At 43.1% G+C, this 27,219-nt stretch overlaps 1 protein-coding gene across 1 annotated transcript in view; it reads right to left on the minus strand.

Moving 5' to 3' along the window:
* Window positions 1–7,432: 7,432 nt before the first annotated feature.
* LOC142098421 (uncharacterized) overlaps window positions 7,433–27,219 on the minus strand; it is a 103,228-nt gene continuing 83,441 nt past the window's right edge. Inside the window, exons 7-8 of the mRNA XM_075181268.1 lie at window positions 25,342–25,415; window positions 7,433–7,761 (exon numbers count right to left, since the gene is read on the minus strand). Of these exons, the coding sequence (XP_075037369.1) occupies window positions 7,433–7,761; window positions 25,342–25,415 (403 nt within the window). The remainder of the gene's footprint in view (window positions 7,762–25,341; window positions 25,416–27,219) is intronic.

The raw sequence follows: 27,219 nt of genomic DNA on the forward strand, positions 1-27,219 counted from the left end.
AAGTTTGTTTCCTACCAGCTATGTCAACTATCATTGTTGGTTCTCCCCTCAGACTCTCTGTTAACCTCACTGGCTGTAGATTACAGGTATGACCTGACCCCTAGCGCTGACTATCGCTTTCCCGCGCAGCATTTTGCTGCTATAACATGCGCGGGCAGCTGTGAGTCTTCTAGTCTATGTGAATTCCTCCTTAGAGGATATCTATGTGACCCACCCCTATGTGTATTGTGTCTTTCCTTTTTACAATTTTTCATGAGATGTCCTTCCTTATTACAGTTGTAACACCTGACTATTCTATGTTTCTTGTTATGTGGGTTGTATGCTGGTGGTCGTGTATGCATTCCCTCTAGAGCTTGTATACTTACCGTCATTAACCTATCAATTTTCTCTTCCTTCTTCCTAAAAAGGTTTTTGTCATGCTCCACAGCAGACTGCCTAAGAGAGACTACTGTGATGCCTCTCCAATTAGGTTATGAGGTTTGTACCCTTGTCTTTAAATTTTCCCTAAGACCATCCATTGATACCCCTACAGCCACCTCCCTGTGATGTGGATCCTCACCTATGTTTGATATCCCAGTGAACCATGTTATTGCTGCCAGACCTCTAGGGAAGTATTCCTATGCAGTTTTACTATATTTCTGTTTAATGGTGAAAATTTTACTCCAATTTACTACTACTGGAAAATAGATGGCTAAATGTGAGACAATTTGCTCAATATTCTCTTGATTAACCTCATCTGTCAAGGTGTTGTCTTCCTCCAACGAACAATCTTTAATAAATTTTTGTACGTTAGTATTGGGGGAAAGACATGCCCTCAACACTACCCGACAATCTTTATTGGTTGGTTTGTGTGCGTTTCCTAAGTCTTTAACAAACTTCTGACACTTAGCCAACTCTTTTCTAGGATCTGGGAATTCAGTCATAATAGAACATAGTTCTGATCTAGTCCAGGGACAATGAATCAAAACATTTCTTACAGGAACTATGCCATCCTTATCCGCTTTCCCATTAGGAACTGCTATGGTGCGGACAGGATAAGTACCAACTGGTTCACTATCTTCAGGATTAGTCACAGGAACTGCTGCTTCAGTACCTTGGATGTTTTCCCTTGTAGTGGTCACTCCACTACTCTCACCTATCTCAGCCACTGCCCCCTTTCCATACTTAAGCTGAACCTCTAGTATATTAACAGCATGGGCAATGGCTGAAATTACAGTGGGTTCATCCTCTTCTTCAGAATCACTTGCTTTAAACTGACTTAAAACAGGATATAACTTAGCAATTTCCATTTTTTCACTTTTAATAACGGCTGTACTTACGCCCCCTGCCTCATAGGGTGGCGGGGGCACGCTTGCACATAGTTCTTCACGCTTCTCAATGGCTACTTCCGCTGTGCGCGCGCTTTTCGCCACGCCTACTTCCGCTGTGCACTCGCTGCTCTGCCATGTGTTGCCTTCCATTTGCCACAATTTCAAACAATCATCATGTTTAATTCTCGTTTTTGTTGATTTGATCAATCTCACTTTATCTCTAACATTATTTAGTACCTCTGAATTAAAACTTCTTATTGTTGGGAAAGGCCTAGCACAATCCTTGGTCATCTTGACCCACTTATCGCAATACGCCATTGCATATGCACCATATTTCTAACACATTAGAAATCTCGCTGAACCAATAGGCCCTTCCTTAGGCAGTACACTGGCCATCTCTAGCGTATGCTTAGCACACATGTTGAACAATACTATGTGGACCACAGATAAATCCGCAGTACTCTGTCTCTTCCGCAAACACTTTCAACCCTTTGCTACAAGCCAATCTACCGCTAGAGAGCTCTAATGGCCGTGGACGTATTTGCTCAAGCCGCGTCCACTCGCTTCCTCTCGCACCAAACGAGGGCCCCTAACAAAGAAATATCCGCGTGAACCACAGGAATACTGCAATAACCTGTCTTTTTCACAAATCTGTTGAGTTTATTATCACTGGTAGCACAAAGTCGATACAATCAACCAGCCTTTCCAATATAATTCCTCCAAGCTGCTCTCCCTAATCACAATCACGTTTTCCTTACCGTGCGGTCATATCGCACCACTTACTAATACTAATTATCAGTAAACCCTGCAATTGCTATTGGGCGCCCTTGGCGAAAACCTCCCTTGTTTTCGCCTTCGGTATACCTGCCTAATATACCGTTCACCAAATGGGCACCTGCCTCGTCAGAAAGCAACTGACACTCTATTCAACAATAGATCAAACCTTAGTGTATTTAAGTCACAAAATCACACAACATACACCTTTTCTGCGCAGAAAATCAAAGTTCCCAACAATAGTAATAACGTTTCAGAGGCTTTAACAAGTGATTATACTATGCATGTATAACAACTATCAAAACAATTGTTTAAACACCTGGCAAATCTACCGGAAGTACACATACGCTATGCAGGAAGTACACATACGCTAAGCAATGCAATACATTAAAAAGGCAACATGACAATAAAAAGAAACAGTTTTCTCTTTTGTCCCTAGATTCAAGTTAGTGCTCCTTCAGATTATGCAAAAACGGACATTCGGTTTCACAACACAGAATGATAAACAGGTTTTGAACACATTGCATTCTTACCCGTATATGACGCGTCAATCCACCCTTTGCTGCGGAACCGAAATCTGTTGGTCTTGCGTATCGTCCGGTAGCGTAACTTCCTCCGCGAGCCCCCAAATTGTTATGCACGTTTTGTCGCTATCCAATAGCCATTGTCGAATATTTATTATCCAAAAGTAGCAGAATAATTCAAGAAAAATAAAATAAGTACAGCCGTTACTTATCGCAGGCTGTCACTCACCGGACCGTGAGTGCCTCTGCGCTGGTGCGTGGCTCCCTAGCCTTCCTGCCGGCACCTATCCTGAACCGCGGCCGTCCGCCATCCTGATGGTCTGCGCATGCGCAGCTCCCAAGAACTCTTGTGACTGTTGCTTTTAATCCAAATTGGTTGATCAGGCAACTCCCTATTTAAGGCACCTGTGTGCATTACCTCATTGCCTGATCTTGGAGTCTCATTCCCTGTGAGTCTCTGAAGGTGTCCCATGTGTTCTACTAGTGTCTTCAGTTTCCTGCTGATTCCTGATCTACTCATCGCTGGTTTCCATACCCGCTACTATCTCCTGTGTACTACTAGTGTCTTCAGTTCCTGTGGATTCCCTGTGCTTCTCATCGCTGGTTTCCATACCTGCTACAGTCTCCTGTTTCCTGCCTGTGTCCTCAGCTGGACTCTGATTACCGGATCTACTCACCTGTGGTTCCTACACTCGTCTCTGCCATCCAGCGTCTCTGCAGTTTCCTGCATCTCCCTGTGGACAGACTGTTCTACTGAATAGCGGTATGCCTATCTGTTATTGACTTTCTACGTTTACTCTGCATATCCGCTAGGACAAGTTTCCACGCTCAGCAGCGGTATCCATACCCGCTATAGACTGTTATTGTTACGCTGCATACCTATTGGGATCAAGTTCCACTGTGCTCTCAGTGTCTGCATCCTATTATCTTTGTATGCTTCCACTCATCAACACTTGTACACATCCTCACCTATTAAGCAGTGGTACAACTTGCTATACGCAGACCACTGACTTCCCTGCTACCTACCTGCACCTGGACAAGTCTTCTCACCATAAGCAGTGGTACAACTTGCTATACGCAGACCACTGACTTCCCCGCTACCTACCTGCACCTGGACAAGTCTCTTCACCATAAGCAGTGGTACAACTTGCTGTACGCAGACCACTGACTTCCCTGCTACCTCCCTGCATCTACTCACGTCCATCCTGATCTCCGTGTTCAAATCTGCCTTTCCACATTATCAGCTAGACGCTGATTCACTGACCAAAGATTGCTGCAAGTCACTGACTTTCCTATTATTTATTCACATTCTCTCTCCATCTGCTGTGATATCTGTTCCGCTAGTCACCCCGCTACCAGAGGACCGTTGTGTGAACTTCACTACTCTGGTAAGTCCAGTCATCTGTTGTATTCCTGGGCAAGACTCCTAGTGCCCGTGACACAGGCACTCTGAATCCAGTGAACAGTCATTCAGGTCTGAAGTCTGTGGTGAAAGATGACTGCTCACTAGAGGAAGAGCTCCTTCTTATATGCAGACAGAAATACAGTAAAACAATGCAGATGATGTGGCTTGCTTCTATTGGTCCAGGTTTAAGGAAGGTCCAGGATGTTGCAGATCATAGGCTAGTTCAAACCAAAATATCCAAAGTTGGGGGTCAACTCTCCAGGGGATGTGCTCCGATTTTCCCGCCCTTTCGGAGGTCCCTGGTGAATACCAAGGGTCTGTTAGACTCCGCATCTCCCTGATCAATTGTGCAAATACCAGCTGGTGGACACTCCTGCTTGTTACGTGACAGTACCTGTTAACATTCTAGTGGTTCAGAAATTATGTAAATTGTATTCACTTTTAGTTCTAGTTGTGCATTATTTATTTAAAACTAGAGGTCATGGAGCTTATATGACCGCAACAGACTGAAAGACCCAAAGAATCCATGGATGATAGAGTAGCAAATTGATTGCAATTAAAAGAAGTGCAATATAATATTTTAGAGGACAGTTGATGAACACTATAAATTAATATTATGCAAATGAGATTTACTTTTATAAATTCTTCATTGTCTATTTAATATTCATTAAATAGAAAACAGTGTTTAAGGGTCAACTGAAAAAACACCTAAAATTTATGGATACAACTTCACAAATAATAATTTAATGGCATAAAAACTGAGTTCACATTATAAAAAGTCAAATGAGATTACTTTTATAAATTCATCTATTCATCAATGCATGCAAATAATTAGTAGAGCTGTGATATAACAGAAGCAACAATCAGCTAAAAGTGGCTGCTAAACTTTAGCACCAGGGAGTAAGATAACAGTCAGCCTTTTAAACCAAAGCTGAGCCACAAGTGTTAATAATAGTATATGTCTGTAAAAAAAATCAGAGCCTGGATATTAGGAATGGTGGAGCTTTTTTATCAAGCTCATTTTCAACTGAATCCCCAGATTCCAGGAAGCCTAACCATTGTGGGAAGTCCAGAGACTCTGTGTCAGTCAGCATGAAGCAATTATCAGTAATACTTCTTTAATGCAGGTTGAAAGTATCTTGATACATTTTTTATATTATTTTAATAGGTGCACATGGAACTAATTGCAATCTATGCTATCAAGTGTCCATCTGTTTCCATTGTGGGATGAATTATATTCATACCTTTGTTATATACTTTGCGCTATCTACCTCTGCATGCCTGGAAAATTTGAGTCACTATCCACCAGATATACCTGTTCCACAGAAACAAAGTCCTAAAATGTGAGCATTTACACTGTTCTGAGAGATTTACTGCAAACTATTGTGAAATTATGTTGTGTTCGATACATGTCGTCATGTTCTAAAGAGCTGAATATTAACATTACAGCACATAATTAGTTATAGCACGATATATGTTTATTGGAGTTTTGTTTAGCTGTTATATATACACATTTCTTAATTTGATGTACGAAACAGCAATTGTTTAATATATGTGGTATTTTAAGTTACAACATTTAATACATCCTTTTTTAATAATGGTATTAGTATGTGTATTTAGGAGTGGATGTCTTTGCTGGGCTTAATGCTGTATATATTTTATACAGATGGCCATTAAGGATTAATATTAGGTTTTTAATATTTAGAACAAAGAACAGGTACAATTGAATATCATCTGCATAGTAATGTTAGTCCAGGTCTGATTTGTTTAGCCAGTTGTAGTGTTAGGTTTTCATCTGTCTTGCATTCTGTTACTCAGTTCTGCTATGCAATTCAGGTGAGTCTCCCTGTGAGTGCTAATTGGAAGGCTGCTCTTTATAAGTTGTCAACTATTATGCACTCATTGCCAGTGATATTGTTACATGCTAGCTTCCTGGTTCCAGTATCTGTGCACTGTTTGCCTCTGACATGCATTAAGGCAGTTCCTGGCTCTGCATTCCGCAGTCTCCAGGATCCTGATTTCTGGCTTTGCAACTTATTGTCTCCTTGTTCCTGATACCTTCTGTTGCATCTGAATGCTAATAATATAGCTCTACACAGTATCCTCAGGAATATACTGCAGCAATTATCATTGATCAATCTGTGTGACATTCTCAGTATTTCTTCCTTTATAGCCACAAAGACTGTGTTATATTTCTATATTGCCACACTGTTATAATTCTGCATTGCCACAGAAACAGCACAATATTTCTGTGTATCCACAGAGAATCTGTTATATTTCTGCATTGCCACAAAGATTGTTAGATCCCTGAATTACAACAGAGACTGTGGTTTTAGCTGGTTTCTGTTGATTATTACAATATCCCTTTTATGCTGTGTACTGCAATAAAATCCATATTGTGTTTACGACAACACCATCTTGTATTCCTGTAAATTCCCATCAGATAGCATTTATACTGCAAATAGCATGGGAGCCCTGTGGAACTGTGCATTACAGGGGCACTGCTGGAGATGAGTCTACTCCTGAAAACTCTCTCTGTGACTTGCCACAGAAATTCTTCTGGCGTTCTATTAGAATCCTATTGTTCACAATATCAAATGCTGCAGAGGGGTCAGGTAGTATTAAGATAAAACAATCGGCTCAGAAGATCATTAGGCCCACATACCAGGGCTGTTTCAGTACTATGTTGTCTCCTGAATCCTGACTGGAATGGATTATAAATATTGTGGGTTGATAGATGAGGGTCATCATCTGTCTGTTCATAATATCATACTTCTGTTTGCGCAGCGTTTCTTGCATTAAATTACTCTGTGCAGGCCCAGAATGTGGGCGCACGCATTTGCTCCTATGCAGACCTGTGTGATTCTGGCACTTAGCGCTACTCTGCTCCTGGAGAGGTGGGATAGGGGAGGCAAGGGCGTTTAAGTGCAGGCTGATGCATAAGTTCTGCGCCTGCTATATAGCTATTATTGTAAACCACTTGCATGCTACTGATGCAGAAACGGACGCATTTTGAGATTCATACAGTCCTGCATATGGGCAGAAATACGCTTGCTTCTATGCCCTTTTTAAAGAGAAAGTCTAACTCTGCACCAGCCCCTTGTGCATAGACATACATGTGCAATTCAATTACCAGCACATATGATCCTCTTATTGTCTGTATTTTATTTACTTCAGACGTGGACTGATAGGAAGTCTTCTTGTCCATCTCACAATATGAATGACAAAAATTCTCTGTACAGCGCTGCGGAATTGGTTGCGCCATCTAAATATATGGTGATGATGATGATGATGATGTTTATAAAATAGGTTAATTGACTTCTGCTGAGAAAAAACAGCAACTTTTCCTTCTTGAAAAGAAAGCAAAGCAAAGGTACAACTGATATCTACAGTAAAACACAAGATTAATCTTCACTTTCTCAATTCTGGATTGATTTTAAGTTTCTTTTAAATGCCTCATTCTCCTTCTTCAATGTATTCTCAGGTATATATTTAAAAACAAATGTCTTCCGTTGCTTTCTTTCCGCTTCTGGATCTATAGGATGTTCTAGTCGGAATGTAATATCTTTAATCATTTCCACGAAAATCTTCAGAATATTCTCATGTTTTCCTCTTGTCTTTAAGTGATCTTCTGGGGTGAAACATTCAATAGGCATAATCCGTTCCACTCCCATGTTCTCAAACTTGTTCCTCACATCATCAAAATTTGAGTGTGTCCTATGGGTAAGGACGACCATTGGAAATATACCTGTAGAGACACCATACAGCATCAAGGTTACTCTTCATTTACACACACACATATGTATATATAGATTCCATAAACAAACAACTTTACAGCTTAACATTTCCTATTAAGGTTCCTTACACTTGCTTACACACCATCTAAAATATAAGATAACTATTGAAACTCTTCCACTTAACCTTCAAATAGCAATGAAATTATGACGATTAAGACAGAAACCTTAATAGACGTGTTCCTTGCACAATACAGACATGGTATGCCATCACATCCTGTGGTTATCTGCAGATTCAGAATTATCATGGAGAATTTGCTGTTACACACACAATGGTGGAGCTGCTAATTCACAGATTTGTGTGATCACTGGAATACACACATGCAGTCTATGCAACTGAAGGTCTGAGCAGCTATGTAGCACAAAATATGTGATTTTACAAATTGTGTGGGGGATAGTTAGGGTTACCTGCATCCTTATAAAAGTATAAAACCTAAAATACAAGTTGGTTTCTATAAAAAAGTTAATATATACGTAAAGGTTAGGGCAACACATGGACCCCCAAATTAGTGGATGTTCCTTAAGAGCCCTGTTCACTAAACAATGATGCTCGTAAAACACAAGATAAACACAAAAAAAAACCACATCCTTTGTCATGCACCTGAATGCCAAAACGGTATGATGGACAGGATCCTGCCGGAAACTAGATAAAACACCCTAGTAAGTCGTGGAGTGTAACAAGGAGACGGTATTCACCAGGGACCAGCTGCAAGGCGGTTTTTTGCTTAGCTGCATCTTCCTCGCAGGTCGCGGCCCTAAGTAGGAATACTTCTTAGAGAGACAGGCTAGGAGAATCAGAGATGGCAAAGGATAATAAAATGTCAGCTCAGTAGACAAATAGTTACCAATGGAATGGCGGCAGAAAACACTTAGGAGGTGTTTTTTCAGAAGTCAGCAGCTTCCACAGGAACAGAGAAGTAGCGCTTGTAATAAAGTGTCAGCTCTGCAGACAAACAGGTTACCACTGGCATGGCAGCAGGAAACACTTAGGAGATGTTGGTTCAGAAGTCAACAGCTTCCACAAGAAAAGAGAAGTAGCGCTTGTAGTAGAGTGTCAGCTCTGCAGACAAACAGGTATGAGAGCCACATCAGCGTGAAAATAGCAACACGAAGAACAGAGGGAATTGACAGAACGGGTTTGCGTATGCGCAGACCCGGAGGAAAGATGGCGGCGCCCATCCCGGAGCGAGCGGATGGCAGGAGCAGGTAAGAGCACTGGTGATCAGGTTTATGGCCCGAACGCCCGGCGTGTGACAGTACCCATCCTGTTAAAGGTGGGCACTGCACACCTATTACAGGGCTTCAAAGGGATTTTTTTATGGAACTTTTCCAACAACCGTGGTGCGTGAATGTTGGAGAACCGTACCCATGACTGTTCTTCAGTACCGTAGCCTTTCCAATCCACTAAATATTTCAGACCACCATTATAGTACTTGGAATCCAGGATTTGTTTGATTTCAAATTTCTCCTCCTGATGAACTCTTGGAACGGTGGAGGATGCTGCTGAAGAGAAGCGATTGATCTTTAATGGTTTCAACAAGGAAGCGTGAAAGGAATTAGAAATACAGAGGAAAGAAGGTAACTGCAACTTGAAAGAAACCGGGTTATTAACTCGAGCAATACTGTATGGACCAATAAAGCGCGGAGCCAGTTTCATACAAGGCACCTTGAGATGTATGTTTTTGCTGGAGAGCCATACTCTGCCTTTCGACTTTGAAGGGAGGAAGTACTAATTTGAAGCTAATTTGTAGCGACAAGAGGACTTCTTAAGGCAGGCTCTTACTTGGGTCCAGATGGAGTGGAAATTGCGTTGCAAGGCATCGGCAGCAGGAACCTGGGTGGGAGGGAGGGATGTAAATTTGGAAAGAGGAGGATGATGTCCATAGACCACCAAAAAGGGAGAAGTTGAGGTAGATTCATGGAAGGTGTTATTGTGGGAGAATTCAGCCCAAGGTAGAAGATCCACCCAATTGCCCTGATTGGCGGAAGAGAACATCCTGAGGTAAGACTCTAGGTCCTGGTTCACCCGTTCCATCTACCCGTTGGATTAAGGGTGGTAAGCGAAGGAAAAATTCAATTTGATTCCCAACCACTTGCAGAGAGATCTCCAGAACTTAGACACAAATGGGACGCCTCGGTCATAGACTATTTAGACAGGACAGCCATTCAACCGGAGTATCTCTTTGACAAAGTGGGATGCTAACACTGAAGAGGATGGTAGGCCGGGCAAAGGAATGAAATGGACAATCTTGGAAAACCGGTCCACCATGACCCATATGACAGTACAGTTCTTGCTAGATGGCAGGTCAGAAATTAAGTCCATACTAATATGGGTCCAAGGTTCCTGTGGAATGGATAATGGAAGCAGTTGGCCCACGGGAGGCTTGTGCACAGACTTGTTCTGCGTGCAAACGTTACAGGAGGAGACAAAATACCTGACATCGGAATGTTGGCTTGGCCACCAATAATTTCTGGATATTTTTTCGGTAGTTTTGCGAACCCCAGAGTGACCGAAGAAAAGGATACAATTGAAATGTTTTAGAGGCTTCCGGCGGAGACCGGAGGTAACGAAGGTCTTCCCAGGTGGAGGAACCGGAGCTCGGAGCCCTGTGGTGAACACGAGGAAATTGGGGTCCAGGATAGGACGAGAAGAACAATAATCAGAAAGCATATGTGAAGAAAATGCATGGGATAGAGCATCCACTCTTTTATTTTGGTTCCCAGGTTTAAACGTTATGCAGAGATCAAAGCAGGAGAAGAAAAGGGACCAACGTGCTTGTCTGGGATTCAGGCACTGCGCGGATTGGAGATAAAGAAGGTTCTTATGGTCGGTAAAAATGGTAACTGGATGTCGTGCCCCTTCCAAGAGATAACGCCATGCAGTTAGAGATGCTTTGATAACTAACACTTCCTTGTCCCCAATAGTATAATTCTCTTCTGCAGGGAGGAATTTCCTGGAGTAGAAAGCACAGGGATGAAACTGACCTCGAGGGGATCTCTGAGAGAGGACGGCTCCTACGCCTATGTTGGAAGCATTGATCTCCAGAAAGAACAGAGAGGAAGTGTCAGGTTGTCAGAGGGTGGGTGCAGAAGTGAAGGCATTTTTAAGGAATTCAAAAGCCTCCAGGGCGGCTATGGGCCAAGACTTGGGGTTAGAGCCCTTCTGAGTGAGTCAGAATCGGAGCCACAATGGAAGTTTAACCACGGATGAAGCGTCTATAATAATCGGGGAATCCAAGAAATCGCTGAATGGGCTTGAGACCTATAGGAAGAGGCCAGTCCAAGATTGCTTTGACTTTATCTGGGTCCATTTGTAGTCCAGATCCCAATACGTTGTATCCAAAGAAGGGTATTTGATGAAGTTCGAAAGAGCACTTCTCCAGTTTACAGAACAGTTGGTTACGGCGTAACCTGGAGAGGACCTCAGCCACTTGGAGACGATGAGATGAGATGTCTTGAGAAAAGATTAGAATATCGTCTAGATATACGACCACACAAACATAGAGGAGTTTTCTGAATATTTCATTGACAAAACTTTGAAATACAGCTGGTGCATTGTATAGATCAAATGGCATTATAAGGTGTTCGTAATGACCGTCGCGTGTATTAAAAGCGGTCTTCCACTCATCTCCAGATTTGATTCTGATGATGTTATAGGCTCGTCATAAGTCTAGGAAAGATCCAGGCTCCTTTAATCTGGTCAAAATGTTCAGTGATGAGTGGATTGGGGTAGCGGTTTTTGATAGTTATGGCGTTGAGTCCCCTGTATTCAATACACAGCCTCAAGGACCCATCTTTTTTCCTTACAAAGAAGAAACTTGCACCGGCGGACATAGACCTGGTCTCGGGTAACGATAAATGGTATACCCAACCCCTTGGAAGAATCTTCCCAGGCTGAAGTTCAATAGGGCAGTCCCAGGGGCGATGAGGAGGCAAATACTCCGAACGAACTTTATCAAATACATCCAAAAAGGAGTGGTAATGTTTAGGTAGAGTCACGGAGTTCGGTTTGGAACTGGTAGAGATTGCCCTGAGGGGCTGAACTCGGGTGAGGGGAGTGGGAAGATCTCCCTGGGGCTTGTTGAACTCAAATGCCCTGAAAACGATCAGACTCTGCTTTTCGGGCATGGCATAGCGGCTTCACCCCGCTTGGCCGTCCGAGGACTCCCCTCCCCACATTTCTGGATTCTGTGACTGACGTGGGGACCCGATGGTGTGAGAGTAGTGCAGTGCCCTACCCGCAAGATCACCGCTAACTCCCGCATCCCTTGAGGCACGCTCCAACACATTCCCGCCAGCTGGTCTACCCACCTTCAGGCCTGCGTCGCAGATTGAGTGGGCCACCACGCTCCCTTCGCAGTCTCTCCGCTATCAACTGGATTGCACTCGGAGTGCTCAGCCCTGACTTCTACATAGGAGGGCCTTCTACCAGTGGAGAAACCTCGAGATAAAGTTTCCACTGTGCCACCAACGTGTAACTTCTGTCGACTTCCGGTGGAGGTGGGTCCAAGTACCCACGCAACACTTTGCTGATCTTGTAGCCCAGCGCAACTTAGATGGTCCTACTGCCGGGAAGACGTATCTTCACGCAGTGACAGGTTAGAAGGACCCTCGGAGAGACAACTGGGGGCGCGACCCGCAGTGCAATAGGACTGGAACCCCAGGGGCCTAACTGGTTACTCGCAAATCAGCAGTAACAAGATCCCCTTCCGAAGAGGCCAGTATGACCAGGATAAACCTGATCAGACCTGGCATAGACATGCACATGGAGACATTGCTCTGAATACTTGTGACAACCATGTGTTGTCAGTTAGATGGCTGACTAATTCATCCAATGGGGGGATGTGACAAGTGACAAAACAGACTAATTATACGCAGCAACTTATCTGACAGCCTTCATCTGTCTCTCTCTTTCAATTATTGTATCCCGTGCTGTCAATGGGCAAAGACAGGAGAGGTCAGTCCAAGCGGAATTCATGAAAACCTGGAGATATATCTAACCGTCAAGATCTACGGCAATATCTCACATCATTTACTACCTATACAGAACAAGATAAAAGCCCACACTCCTCACCAGAAGTCTTGAGGGCCGCAGAGTTGGCTCCTCTGGCTGAGACTACATCCTATCCATGCTCAATCAGTGGGAATCAAGGCATTGTGGCTATCTTACAGCCGGTTAAATCCTTATCAACAAAAGCTGAACTCCCCACTAAAATAGACTTTGAACTGCTGGAGAGTAGACTTAAAGATAGGTATTCAGTCAGTCAGGCAGGAAGTCGCAACCCTCCAGGCCGACTTAACCCAACTAACATGTCAGCCTTCGAGTACTTCAAAGAAGAATCTACGGCTCACCATAACCATCTCAATGTTAATCGACAAGCTCAGGATTTTCATTTGCTAAAAAAGCAGGCAGGGTGGATGATCTTTACCTCATGGGACGTAGAAACAACCTACGAATCCAAGGGATCCCCAAAGACATACCCACACAAGACCTGATCGCTTTTCCACCAAAAATTTAAATTAAATCCTAGAGCAGGAGCCATCCACAGCCGTCCAATTCGATAGAGCTCATAGGGCACTGAAGCCCTGAGACTTACCATCAGACCACCCAAGAGATTTGATTTGCTATTTACATTACTACGTGTAGAAGGAGGCAACTCTTTTATAGACCAGAATATTAGACTCTATAGAATATAATGGCAATAAACTCCAGATCGTCCAGGAACTTTCCTGGCTTACTCTGCAGATGCGCCGTATGCTTAAGCCGCTGACAGACATCTTAATTGCTAAGAATATTAAATATCATTGGGACTTCCCCCTTCAACCTGTCACGAGCCGCGGTGGTACTCACAGCCGCCTCGGCTCGTTCCTGCGCCCCCTGGAGTCCCAGCCGCTAGGCTCTCATTGGCAGACTTTTGCATTTAGGGCAGTGAGGTCTGCAGCCTCACTGCCGGTTATAGCTTCTCTGTTCCAGTCTTGCTGACCTGCTCCTGCTTCCCAGTCCCTGTCCTGTGGATACTCTGTTTGATTCCCTGTGTATGACCCCCCTGCTTGGATTATTGGACTCTGCCTGTTTTGCTCATGACCCCGACCTTTCTTGCCTGTACCTTGGACTTTGCAACCGTGCCTGTGACCCCGACCTCTGGCGTATTTATCGATTACCCTGCTTGCCTGTGACCCTTGACATTGTCTATCGTTTGGACTACCCGCTGCTTTCTACCAGTCTACTGGCCCGCCGCTGTGGTCCTGTATTAACAACCCACACTACACTTGGAGCTAAGTCCTGGGGGCATCTGAGTACCGGTAAGCGCGTCCAGCTCTAAGGGAAAGCCGGCTGCTATAGGCGAAAATCTCTGTCATCTAGTTCTGTGGGTTGTTGATCAGGGCCAGCAGCCTAACATTATAACCGGCCCAAAAACAGAATTTCCGGAGACAAAATTGGAATGGATGAAAGCGAAACCAAATCGTCTCCATCCCAAGTTCTGGCTGGTCATGTTGACACCCTGTATCAAGTGGGCCAGGGATTGGCCCTGCGTCTGCCCACTCAAGAGGAGACCTCCAAGGTTACACAAGCTACATCAGGTCCCGCCGGTGAACCCAAGGTAAATTTGCCAGACCGGTTCTCCGGAGTTAAAGCCCTATTCCGGAACTTTAAGGAGAGCTGCAAGCTCTACTTTTGGCTGAGACCTTGGTCTTCCGGTTCGGAACAGCAGAGAGTCGGGATTATCATCTCCCTCCTTCAGGGTGACCCCCAGTCTTGGGCCTTCACCCTGCCTCAGACGAGTCCTGCCATGCAGTCTGTGGAAACCTTCTTCAATGCATTGGGCCTGCTCTATGATGACCCAGATCGAGTTGCCTCCGCTGAGGCTCATCTATGGGCCTTAAAGCAAGGGAGGCGTTCTGCAGAGGAATACTGCACTGAGTTCCGCAGATGGTTGCTTGACTGCGAATGGAATGATCCAGCGTTACGCAGCCAGTTTCGCCTAGGACTGTCAGAGCATATCAAATATTCACTGGTGCAGTATCCTTCCCCCACCTCATTGGAGACCCTTATGCAACTCACCATTAAAATTAACAGGAGAATTAAGGAGAGGAAGATAGAGAAAGAGACATCTTCCTTTTCTTCTGCATATATTCCTGTTCCTACGGATTATAAGGAACCCATGCAGTTAGAGGCATATCCCCTCTCTCCTGAGGAAAGAGACAGAAGGCAATCACAAGGTCTTTGTCTCTACTGTGATAATAAAGACCACTTCTCCCGCTCTTGTCCTAACAAACCTGTAAAGGGAGCATCCCTAGAGAACAAGGAGAAGGTTCACTTAGGTTTGCAAATTGTTTCCCAAAATAATGCTGTTCTGATTCCCGCACAACTCACTCTCGGTGCCAGTTCTGTGGCCCTGTCGGCCTTCATTGATAGTGTAGCTGCGGGTAACTTGAAATTAGTGTTTGCCTGCTCTGCTGGAATTCCGACTGTGACGCTCAAGTCTGCTATTACTGTCTGTGGCTTGGATAGGAGTCCATTGCCTGGTGGCAAGATTATCTTGGGAGACCCCGCTACAGCAACTAAACATAGAAGCTCTCCATTTAGTGTCCATGACCTTCCTTCTTATCGACTGTCCGTCAGTTCCATTGATTCTGGGCCATCCTTGGCTTTCCCATCATAACCCTGTTGTGGATTGGGTGAAAGGGTAAATTATCCAGTGGAGCTCTTATTGTACACAGTCTTGCTTAGCTATGCCTCTGCAAATCATTCAGTCAATTCCTGAGCAGCTTCCCTCACAATATCATGAGTTCTGAGATGTGTTCTCCAAAAAGGTTGCTAACACTTTACCACCACACCGTGACTTTGACTGTGCTGTCGAGCTTATTCCTGGTTCCAAGTTACCCAAGGGACGTTTATACTCTCTCTCTCTGTTCCAGAGGCCAAATCCATGCAGGAGTTTATTGATGAAAACCTAGAGAAAGTTTTCATCAGGCCATCTAAATCTCCAGTATTAGCTGGATGCTTCTTCGTATCCAAAAAAGATGGAGGACTAAGACCCTGTATCGACTATCGAGGACTGAATCTCATTACAGTCAAGAACACCTATCCCCTTCCTCTAATCTCCGTATTATTCGATCAGCTAAGAGGTGCTACAGTCTTCACTAAAATCGATCTTCGTGGAGCATATAACCTCATCCGTATCAAAGAAGGAGATGAATGGAAGACAGCGTTCAATACACATTCTGGCCACTATGAATTTCTGATCATGCCGTTTGGTTTTAGCAATGCACCTGCAGTGTTCCAAGATCTTATTAATGAGGTTCTTCGAACTTCCTTGACTATTTTGTGGTTGTCTATTTAGACGATATCTACATTTATTCTAAATCCTTATCCTTACATCAAGGTCACGTCAAACAGGTTCTACAGAAATTGCGAGAACACCACCTTTACACCAAATTAGAAAAGTGCGAGTTTGATGTGCAGAAGGTATCCTTCCTGGGTTACAAAATCTCTTCTGAGGGATTCTCCATGGATCCAACCAATGTCCAAGCCATCCTGGATTGGGTGCATCCAAATAATCTCAAGGCGGTGCAGAGGTTACTGGGCTTTGCCAATTATTATAGAAGGTTCATTTATGGTTTTGCTGACATTGTGGCTCCTATTGTCGCCCTGACCTGCAAAGGAATGGATCCAACTAACTGGTCGCCTCAAACAGTAACCGCATTTGAGAGCTTGAAGAATGCCTTTGTATCCGCTCAGGTCCTTAGACACCCGGATCCTGAAAAACCATTTGTTCTGGAGGTCGATGCCTCTAACATTGGTGCCGGCGCTATCTTATCGCAGAAGGACCCTCATACTCATCGCCTACACCCATGTGCCTACTTCTCCCGTAAGTTCTCTTCAGCAGAAGCCAACAACGATGTTGGTAATAAAGAACTATTGGCAATTAAACGGGCTTTTGAGGAATGGCGACATTGGTTGGAGGGGTTGCAGGAGTCAGCCAAACGCCTGAACCCCAGACAGGCCCGTTGGTCGCTATTTTTCACCCAATTCAATTTTGTGATCACCTACCAACCAGGTTCTAAAAATGTCCGAGCAGATGCTCTGTCCAGAAGCTTCTTGGCACACCATGTTCCAATTACAAATCCAGAACCTATCATTCCTTCAATAATCCACGCTGGGCTGACCCAAGACCTGAGCATTACACTTCAAAGGTTTCAACGATTACCTCCTGATAATACCCCGGAGGGATGTTTATTTGTTCCGGTTCATTTAAGGAAGGCGGTTCTTGCAGAAGCACATAATAGTAAGACTGCTGGACATCCTGGAATTCAGAAAACATCAGAATTTCTTTCCAGTACTGTATGGTGGCCATCGTTACCTACTGACGTCAGGAGTTATGTTCTCTCTTGCGAGGGTTGTGCCAGGAATAAAGTTCCCAGGAATCGTCCAGTAGGCCAGATGGTTCCATTGCCTATTCCTGCAAAACCCTGGACTCACTTGTCCATGGACTTTATAGTCGATCTGCCACTCTCTGCAGGACACAACACCATATGGGTTGTGGTAGACTGATTCAGCAAGATGTCACACTTCATACCACTAACCAGATTCCCTAGTGCTCGAAATTTGGCTATCCTGTTCATCCAGCATATATTCCGTCTCCATGGACTTCCTATTGACATTGTTTCTGATCGTGGTCCTCAATTCATAGCACAATTCTGGAAATCCTTCTGTACCCTTCTTGGCATCAAGATTAGTCTTTCATCGGCATACCACCCTCAGTCTAATGGGCAAACTGAAAGGGTTAACCAGTCCTTAGAGCAGTTCCTATGCTGTTACACTTCAGAATTTCACGACAACTGGTCCTCCTTGTTACCCTGGGCAGAGTTTGCCTACAATAATATGTGTCATGCATCTACTCAAACCTCTCCATTCTACTGCAATTTTGGTTTTCATCCCAGAACCAATTCCTTGTATTCTCTCAAGTCCGCTGGTGTTCCGGAGATTCGTTTCACAGCCAGGGATCTCAAGGTCATCTGCAAAAAGTGCAGTCATCACTGAGACGAGCCTCATTTTTTGGAAAAACATTTTCGGGCTGCCACCGTACCACCTGCTTTCTCAAAGTGGGCCGGAAGTGTCGCTGTATACACGCAAAATTAGCTCAGACAGCCTTGCAGGAAACTGAGGCCTAAATTCATCGGTCCCTTCCTCATTGTCAAACAGATTAATTCCGTAGCTTTTAGATTGAAAATTCCAGGTTCGTTAAGGATCCCCAACACAATCCATTGCTCCCTGCTTAAACCTGTGCTATACCCAAATCAATCCCAGCTTCCAAGTTCGCATGTACAGCATCAGAACAAACCTCAAAAATATATAATTCAGAAGATTCTCGATTCTAAGAAGGTGCAGGGTCAGGTGCACTGCATAGTACAGTGGAGGAATCGCGGTTTGGAAGAGTGCTCCTGGGTTTCGCGAAGACAACTTCATGCTACAAGACATTCAAAGGAGTTCTTCAAAAAATTTCCTAAGAAACCTGATTGTTGGTGTTCCTTGACCCCTCCTTAAGGGGGGGTACTGTCACGAGCCGTGGCGGTACTCACAGCCACCGCAGCTCGCTTCCTGCGCCCCCTGCTGTCCCGGCCGTCATCTTGATGACCGGGACGTCATTTCCGCCTAGCACCCTAGCTTATCATTGTAGCGCCGCCTTCCGGCAACAAGGGACAGCCGGGCGCGAACGCAAAGTTAATGTAATAGCTTGAAAGCTATTTAGGTTTAATTTATTAATTAGCGGCGGTCTGTGTATAATTTCAAAGCTAGGCTCTGATTGGCTGACTGTTGCATTTAGGGCAGTGAGGTCTGCAGCCTCACTGCTGGTTATAGCTTCTCTGTTCCAGTCTTGCTGACCTGCTCCTGCTTCCCAGTCCCTGTCCTGTGGATACTCTGTTTGATTCCCTGTTTCTGACCACCCTGCTTGGATTATTTGACTATGCCTGTTTTAAAAGTGACCCCGACCTTTCTTGCCTGTACCTTGGACCTTGCATCCGTGCCTGTGACCCCGACCTCTGGCGTGTTTATTGATTACCCTGCTTGCCTGTGACCCTTGACCTTGTCTATCATTTGGACTACCCGCTGCTTTCTACCAGTCTCCTGGCCTGCCGCTGTGGTCCTGTATTACCAACCCACACTACACTTGGAGATAAGACCTGGGGGCATCCGAGTACCGGTAAGCTCGTCCAGCTCTAAGGGAAAGGCGGCTGCTATAGGCGAAGACCTCAGTCATCTAGTTCTGTGGGTTGGTGATCAGGGCCAGCAGCCTAACACAACCTTCAAGTTTCCAATAATGGAAAGACTGAATTCCTGAGGTCAACGCAGAATATTAAACCTTTTGCTCCTAACTTGGAATACAAAAAGTGCCTCTGCCTGAAAGGCAAAACCATTTAGCACACCTCTATCCAAATGTTGACTCTTGGCAAATGGTGGGATGTCGGTGAGGAGACGTCGGGTATTTCTGGAAACCCTGGACACTTGACCATTTAAAAATTGATCAAATCACCTTCAATACACGTCTGGAGGCACATGGAAGTTTGTTTCCTGGATGCTCTGCTAACCTCTCTGGAGTGGTTCGAGTTTTAACTATTTGTTTTTCTGTATGTGTCTGTTTTTGTTTGTATTGTCTTCCTCCCCTTGTGTACTCCCTACCCCACACACTCCAACCTTCTTACCTTATCTGTTTCCATTCCTATTGCCCACAACCAAGGCAGCTCTATATCCAATAAATATGTTAGGCCAACCACATTGTTTCTGTAGCAACAGCAGCACTCTCCCTGAAAACTTATATCCTACATAAATTAATCTTAATTAATGCAAAATGCCTTAACCTCCCAGAGAAACAATCTCGTGCTTTGAAAGAATTGAGACAGATTGGGGCAGACGTGGCTTTTTTTCAGGAAACTCACTTTAAACGAAAGTGATGTCTTCGAGACTCTTTGCTGCATGCCACATTGCCCCCCACATTCCCTTCCTATTAGCTACAAACTTGTGGTAGAACACCTACTCAGTTCTTTGCCGAAGTATGCTGGAGTGTGGGAAACGGATTTGGGATTCGAAATTCAAGACACTAATTGGGAAAAATTCTTTCAAACAACTCATACATGCTCATCTAATGTCTCGATCTTAGAAACTCAGTCTAAATTTCTTAATAGGTGGTATAGATGTCCCGCACATCTGGCAAAATTTACTGCAGAGTTTCTAGCTCCTGCTGGTGATGCAATCAAGGACCTGGTTCCCCACTCCATATTTTGTACTGCCCTATACTATAGCCTTTCTGGTCCAAGATAAGAGCTCTCTCACAGAAACTCTTAGGCCAGGTTATATCTGATGCCCCTGCACTCTGGCTCCTTAACAATATAGACATGCCTTTAGCTTGTTTCAAAAAATGCCAACTGAAATTCCTTATCTCAGCAGCCAAGGCGGTAAGTCTAGTGAGATGGAGAACCACGGCTCCACCTACTATCTGAGACTGGTTCAATAGATTGGAACTCTATAGGTCCATGGATGAAATACATGTTTCCGCTACAGACTCATGTCAAATGTTTTACGCTGTTTGGGGCCCTTGGCTAAAGTTCACAGACTCAACAGAATTCCAGACGTTAGCCTTCTCCCTTACTCAATAGCTCAGAGCCTAGAGGGTGCACTAATATATTTGATGCTAAAGATATGATATGTCTTTCCATATTGCACTGATAGTGTAACTCCAAACATGTTGGGTTTGAAGTTACAAAAGTCCCTAAATACCCTACCCCCCCCCCCCCCACACACACACACACAGCTTCCATGTTCTATTGTCTCTGTCCTTCCCTATCTCTTTCTGTCTGTATGTTGTCTGTCATAAGGTTCTAAGTTTTAGACATACTTGGTCTTAGCTGTATACAAACAACTCCATAATGGCTTTGCGTCATGTTGCTTTTCCACCGCTCTTACACTCCCAGCAATGTAACTATGACTGTTTCTCATAAATAACCTGTCTGTGATTTCCAAAACTCAGTAAAAATTTATTTCGAAAAAAAATAGTGAGCAACTTTTTACCTTGGCAAAACCATGTTATATTGGAGGGGGAGGCAAATTTAATTAAAATGTGAGGACAGATTTATAATTTTGGTAAAGCATGTCCTAGATCAACTTTTAAAGTCAGAGTAAAAATAAAGCTATAAAGTATCTGTGTACTGCATGAAAAAACAGCCAGTGTTTAAATTAATGTGCAAAATAAAATAGTAATTTGCACCCTATGCATTCTATCATGGTTTTGTCCAGGAAAAAAGTTACTCATTTTTTGGCTTACTTTCCTTAATAAATCAGGCCCACTGTGTTTTTCTGCATGCCATTTATCACACAGGTGGGTTTTACTATTCTAATGTTATTAGCATATGATTGTAGGTGCTCTAAGTTTAGTTTAGTCAAGAATGTAAGTCCCATTTGTTAGGCAAATGAAAGGTAATGAAGCAATAATTACTAATAGAGTTGACAACAGTCGAAGAAGGAGAGCTGCAAGAAGGGAAATAGGACAAATAGGAAAATCCTATTTTCTTGTACATCTCACAATCTATTTCCACTCCAATCAACCACCTCCAATCCTGCAATGTCCCCCGTCTAACTCAATCCAAAGAGGCCTATCCTAATTTGGATAACCCCCCAGAAGTAGTCTCCAAAGCAAATAAATCCCTAAAATCTTTGCCTGCACCAGATGGCTTTATAGCAGAATATGATCTAAAAAAATAACTGACTTACTGGCACCTAGGTTAATGACATTTTAAATTTGCTTCTTCATGGATCACATTGTGATCCATTCTTGCTAAGAGTATTGCAATTTACAAGCTATGCAAGTACAAAAATTATTGTTAAGCTAACTGATATTGGCTCTAGAGGATGGTAAGAGATTTATCAGAATGAGGTGGCATTGGCCATAAATTTCTAAATTGTGTTCTAGCTCTTTTCCATAAAACTTCCTGTATAATCTCTGTCAATAGCTTGTTAGTAGCTTAGTTTAAATTTTTCAGTGGTACTTGACAAGGCTGCCTCCTCTCCCCTCATTTCAGGGAATAAGGAAAGCTCCCAAAAATAATAGATTGCATTATATGTGGATATTTTACTCCTTACCTTAACTCATCTCATGGCTGCACTTCCAAATCTTTTCTCTGAATTTGAATCCTATAGCTCTCTCTTTCAAGCAACATAAAAAATCCCAACATATCAGAATTTATGTACTTTAATCTCTTTCTCATAAAATTGCTTAAATCTAGATCCAAGTATCTAGGGGAGGAAACCTGGACAAACAGGGAAAACCCTCGCAAACTTGGGGAGAACATACCAACATATATTGTCTCTGCAGCTCACAGTTTACCTTAGATTATTTGTGCCTTTTCTGTTTTCCTATCAAAAGGTTCATTACTCACCCAGAACTCCATGAGTTCAAGTGGGAGAGAAAAATGGGGTGATCATGGACCAGACAACTGGCAACAATTAGACCAACCTTTCCAGGAGCTCCATCAATCTCCATTTTTAAGAAAACACCTAGATACCCATTTCTGGTGGTATCCCTCCAGGATGCACTCCTTCTTCCCCACTTGGTGGCCATGTGGTCAGATAGGTTTCTTGAAGCATATTTGCTGGGATTGCCTCAAATAATTACACTTCTGCCATCACAGGAGCTCAATCCCTTACTCCCTGGAATATCTCCTTCTCCAAATCAAAAACAAACTCCTAATGACACTTGTAATCAATTATACTTATATTAGCAGCTGTGGGAGTGGGGTGGAAGAGTTCAATTTGTAAGCCACTGTGTTGCTACTTTATTGCAAGTGTGCCAGCAAGGGATGTATTAAGAGTTTTACTGTGCACTTAGAGAGACTGACAGCCATCTTATGAAGGATTAGGACCTAGGCTGGGGCCCTCGATGCTGGGCTGCAGGTGGAGGGAAGGGTGTGTCACTTTAGTCAGGTAGACATTCCCCACTTATGTTCATTTAAAGCCTGTGCAGCCTTTTTCCCTCTTCTTCCAGGAGAACTATTTAAAGGAAGAACCCTAAAGTCAGAAAAAGAAAGCAAAATACCAAAGGACAGTCAGATGAATGTATCCTGCCTTGTGGGCCATTGTCATCCCCCAGCCTCCTCATTTAGCTCAATTTTTAGCACCACTCCCTTGAGGATTCTTCCTTGCACCTACCCAGTGGCATCTGGGAGATCCCTATGACATCATCTCAGCACCAACATGAATGAAATTGATGTGTATGGTTGATTCCACCTTTGGACCACCAGGGATACCAGGAAGGTGGCAAAGGGTACATATTATATAGACAGACACCCCAGAGACAGCTTTCCCAGAGGACATAATAGTGCCAGTGTTACCCATGTATCTTCATTTTATCTAATACCATGTCAGCCTGTCACCCCCTTGCTGTGTCTACCAGCTACCACTGGCATTTCCTCAAACTGATTCCCTCCCACCAGTGCCAAGTACATCCAACATGCAGGCCCACCTCCCTCTGCTTTTGCTTATGTCAGTAGCAGACTTCTACTGGTCCCAGACACCCTAGTTGATCTTTCCTTCCCTCCTGTGCAGTGGATACATAACCCTATTCCATGTCCCATTGCCCCTTACAAACTTCCATCAGGATTTATGCATGTTCTCCACCACTCTGATCATGTGCCCTCTCACTGACCCACCAGCCCCGAAGCCCATCCTAGGGACATGGAGCAAGATTATCCATTATAATCATCCTACACCCTGCTGCTTTGAGATACAGCCTCACCCAAAGGCATCATACCTGTCCCCTCTGGCCAACAAGATTCCTCCCTCTTTACAGTCCCTCATTCCTGTCTAAAGTTTAGAGAGTGCAAGGTCTGCTATTCCCCTCAAATCCCCCCACATCATGCACAATTCCCGCCACCACCTCCTCAAACTCTGAGAGGAAATGTTCAATTTGCTTTGGCTTTAATTTTTTGCAAGTGGATATAACACAGTAGTATCTTACTTGCCATCTTACAAAGCATGGTCAGAAAAGACAGCATGCCCTGAAACAAAAATAGGAAAACAAACTCATGCAATAGCTGGAACAGATGTAAACAGGATGCCTACAGTGCTTGAAGAGGACAATGAAACTAATGCTGACTTGCAATATTAAGTGAAAGATCAAAGGAAAGGCTATTGTATAACATGTACACAGAGCACACACGCAGGAAGGTTCATGCTAGATGACATGTTTTCCCTTAGAAGTTTAGCATAACATGAGTGCACAAATGCAATGGGGTGGATGTTAGTTTTGCTTTAATACCCTTAGGAAGAAGGTATTATCAAGCATAAAGCAAGCACTATTCCACAAAAATCTAGTCAGCACCCAGCGCACAGACATAAAGGTGGCTAAGAGGAAGATTCCTTCTAATCATCCAGATTTAGATGGCATAGAAGCCTATAGGCGTTAGCAGGATTGTACATTGATGAGGAATGATTCTGCTAATCCAGATTTTCAATTCAGAGCAGTTTGTCACAGCCACGTATTGATATAAAGTAGAGCATCTTAGTGACCCTCTATTATGCAATGCTGCTTACCAGGATTAGGATCACAATTTCATCACATACAAGGCTGGGTTTTTCTATGGTATAATTAGGTAGAATAATGAAGTTGCTGAGTACGTTTGTGGTATATATGATACAGTTTGTTTGGATTACATTATTTGACACATATTATTTGTCATAAAGAGTCTTGCGCAGCTTGGGGTTCATCTACAAGAAGAAGCCACTGGCAGCTGCCTGTTATGGTTGTAGACTTGCTGGGCCTGAATCATCAAGGCACATATCTGCCGATTTTGAATGTATTGTACACAAAATAACTCTGCGCATGTCCAGAACTGGGAGATAACTCCTTGAATGCAGCCCTGTTCTCTGAGTCTTTGAATGTAAATGAAACTTACTACCTCCTACGATTTCTGGGAGTGAACATGGTGGGAAGTGGCATTTTGCAATAGTAAATTTTCAGTAGGGGCCAAACTGAAGGCTCTGGCCATCTCAAAATTATTTGTTTTTCTGCTGTATAGCATGCTCCAGCTAAAGGGCTAGTCCAAGTCCTGATCAGTAGTGATGACAGACTCGTATACATGCTATAACATGTGTTTATATATTTTTCTGTATGTTCTTTGGCAAATTTATAATCCATATAGGCATTGGACATATCCTGCAGTGTATTGCGTAGTAGAGCACAGCAGACCTGCTCCCGACTTCATCAGCTTCCATTTCAACAGCGCATGTATCTTGACATATGTGCCTTGATGAATTTCAGAATGTACAAAGCCGAAATACATGCATTTAATACGTACGTTGAGCAGGTTGCACTTACTGTGCCTGCCCTGATGAATCAGGCCCAGAGTCACTACTATTTGCTCAATAGCAAGGGAACTTGAAAGTTTTTATCCACAACATATACAATATAATGCAGTTGATCCACTATATATATTCCAGTATGAGCTGAACATTAGATCTCATAGTCAAACGTCACACTTACCTGTCAGGTTTCTAGCTGTGGTCAGTAATTCCTTTAATTCTTTTACTTCATGAATAGAGATTCCTTTCTTCACACTAGAAGAAAGTCACACATTATACAATTACATCATTATGACAATAGACTTACTGTACACATTGTATTGTGTAATTATGTATAAATGTTATACCTTATTTAATTGCTCTTAGAAAATAATTGAATATAGACTGACACAGAAATATGTAATATTGTTGGTAGATTATTATTATTATTATTATTATTATTATTATTTATAAGGCGCCACAGATTCCATAGCGCCGGATACAGGTAATACATGTCAGTAGCACAGATAAGTGTGAGTGATGCTATGGGGGCTTACACAGAGTGCAGCAAAAGACAGGACATACAATGGACAGGAGACAGACGTGGGACAATAGGTAGAGAGGACCCTGCCCACGAGAGATTACATTCGAAAGATAAAGATCAATAAATCCAAGCACCATGGTTGTAACTACTGAGGGGCAGCAGTTAATGTCATAGATCCATTATATCATGCATGCACACATTTTGAGGGTCTTGATGTATGCCCCATAACATATCAATGCAAGTCATCCACATTGCAAACTTCTGTATGCTGGCTGCATGCATCCCTACTGCAATTGCGTGTTAGCATTATTTAAAGGAAAGGGGGTATACCATACAAAAAATTACAGCTTTATTGATGGGCTACTATTTTACACGACACAGAAGGCAACCTAATACAGTGGATATAAAAGAGTATGCACCTGAAATTGCAGATCTTTGAAATGTAAAGCCTAAAGCCTCAAGATAATGATGTCACACCTTTAATTCAAGTAAAAACAAATAAACATTTTAAGAAAAAAAAATTGAAAATAAAAAACATACAATACCCTGGTTGCATAATTGTGTAAACACCGAAACTAATACTTTGCTGAAGAACATTTTGCTTTTATTATAGCAGTGAGTCTTTTTGAATAAGTCTATGTCAACTTCATACACCTGGACTTTGACATTTTATCCCACCCTTCCCTACAGAAAGGATCAAGGTCCATCAAGGTGCGTGGGGATCTCCTGTGCACAGCCCTTTTTATGCCATTCAATGGGTTTTTATTGGGATTAAGTTCTGGGCTTGGGCTGGGCCATCCCTAGTTATTAATCTTTCTTTTCTGAAGCCTCCATTGGTTGACTTGGATGTGTGATTTGGATCATTATCATGTTGGAATGTGAAATTCTTCTTCGTCTTCAGCTTTCTTGCAGAGACCAGCAGGTTTATGTACTGTGTATAAGCCAACATATCATGATATTTGGATATATTCAATATCTCCTCTATCCTAACTAAAGCCCCCATCCAAGCTGAAAACCAGCAGCCACAAGGCGTGATACTGCCACCACCATGCCTCACAGTAAGAATGGCGTTGTTTGGGTGATGAGCTGTGTTGTCTTTGCACAAACATATATTTTAGAATAAAGGTTAAAAAGTGCAACCTTTGTCTCAACAAACAATGAGAATCAAATTGGTTTGAGGAGATTGAATTTATTTATTTTTTTAAAAATTAAACAGACATAAAAGTTCTTTCTTGTGAAAAATTGCTTCCGTCCTGCCATCGTACCCGATAATTCGATATGTGCAGAATTCAGACATTTTTGTCACATGCCTGGATGGCCAGTTCCATAGAAAAATTCTTGCAGCTCCTTTAATATTCACAAAGGCCTCTTAGAAGCCTCTATGAGTTTTCTCCTTGAAATGTAATCAACTATGGAGGGTCGTCCTGGTCTTGGCAATATCCCTTTTGGTGCTGCATTTTGAAATTCTTTTAAATTCCTTGACTAATTGGTACCTTTCATTAATGGGAACTCCTAAATCTTTTGAAGCTCCTTGCA

This window comes from Mixophyes fleayi, chromosome 7, assembly GCF_038048845.1.
Source record: "Mixophyes fleayi isolate aMixFle1 chromosome 7, aMixFle1.hap1, whole genome shotgun sequence".
NCBI lineage: Eukaryota > Metazoa > Chordata > Amphibia > Anura > Limnodynastidae > Mixophyes > Mixophyes fleayi.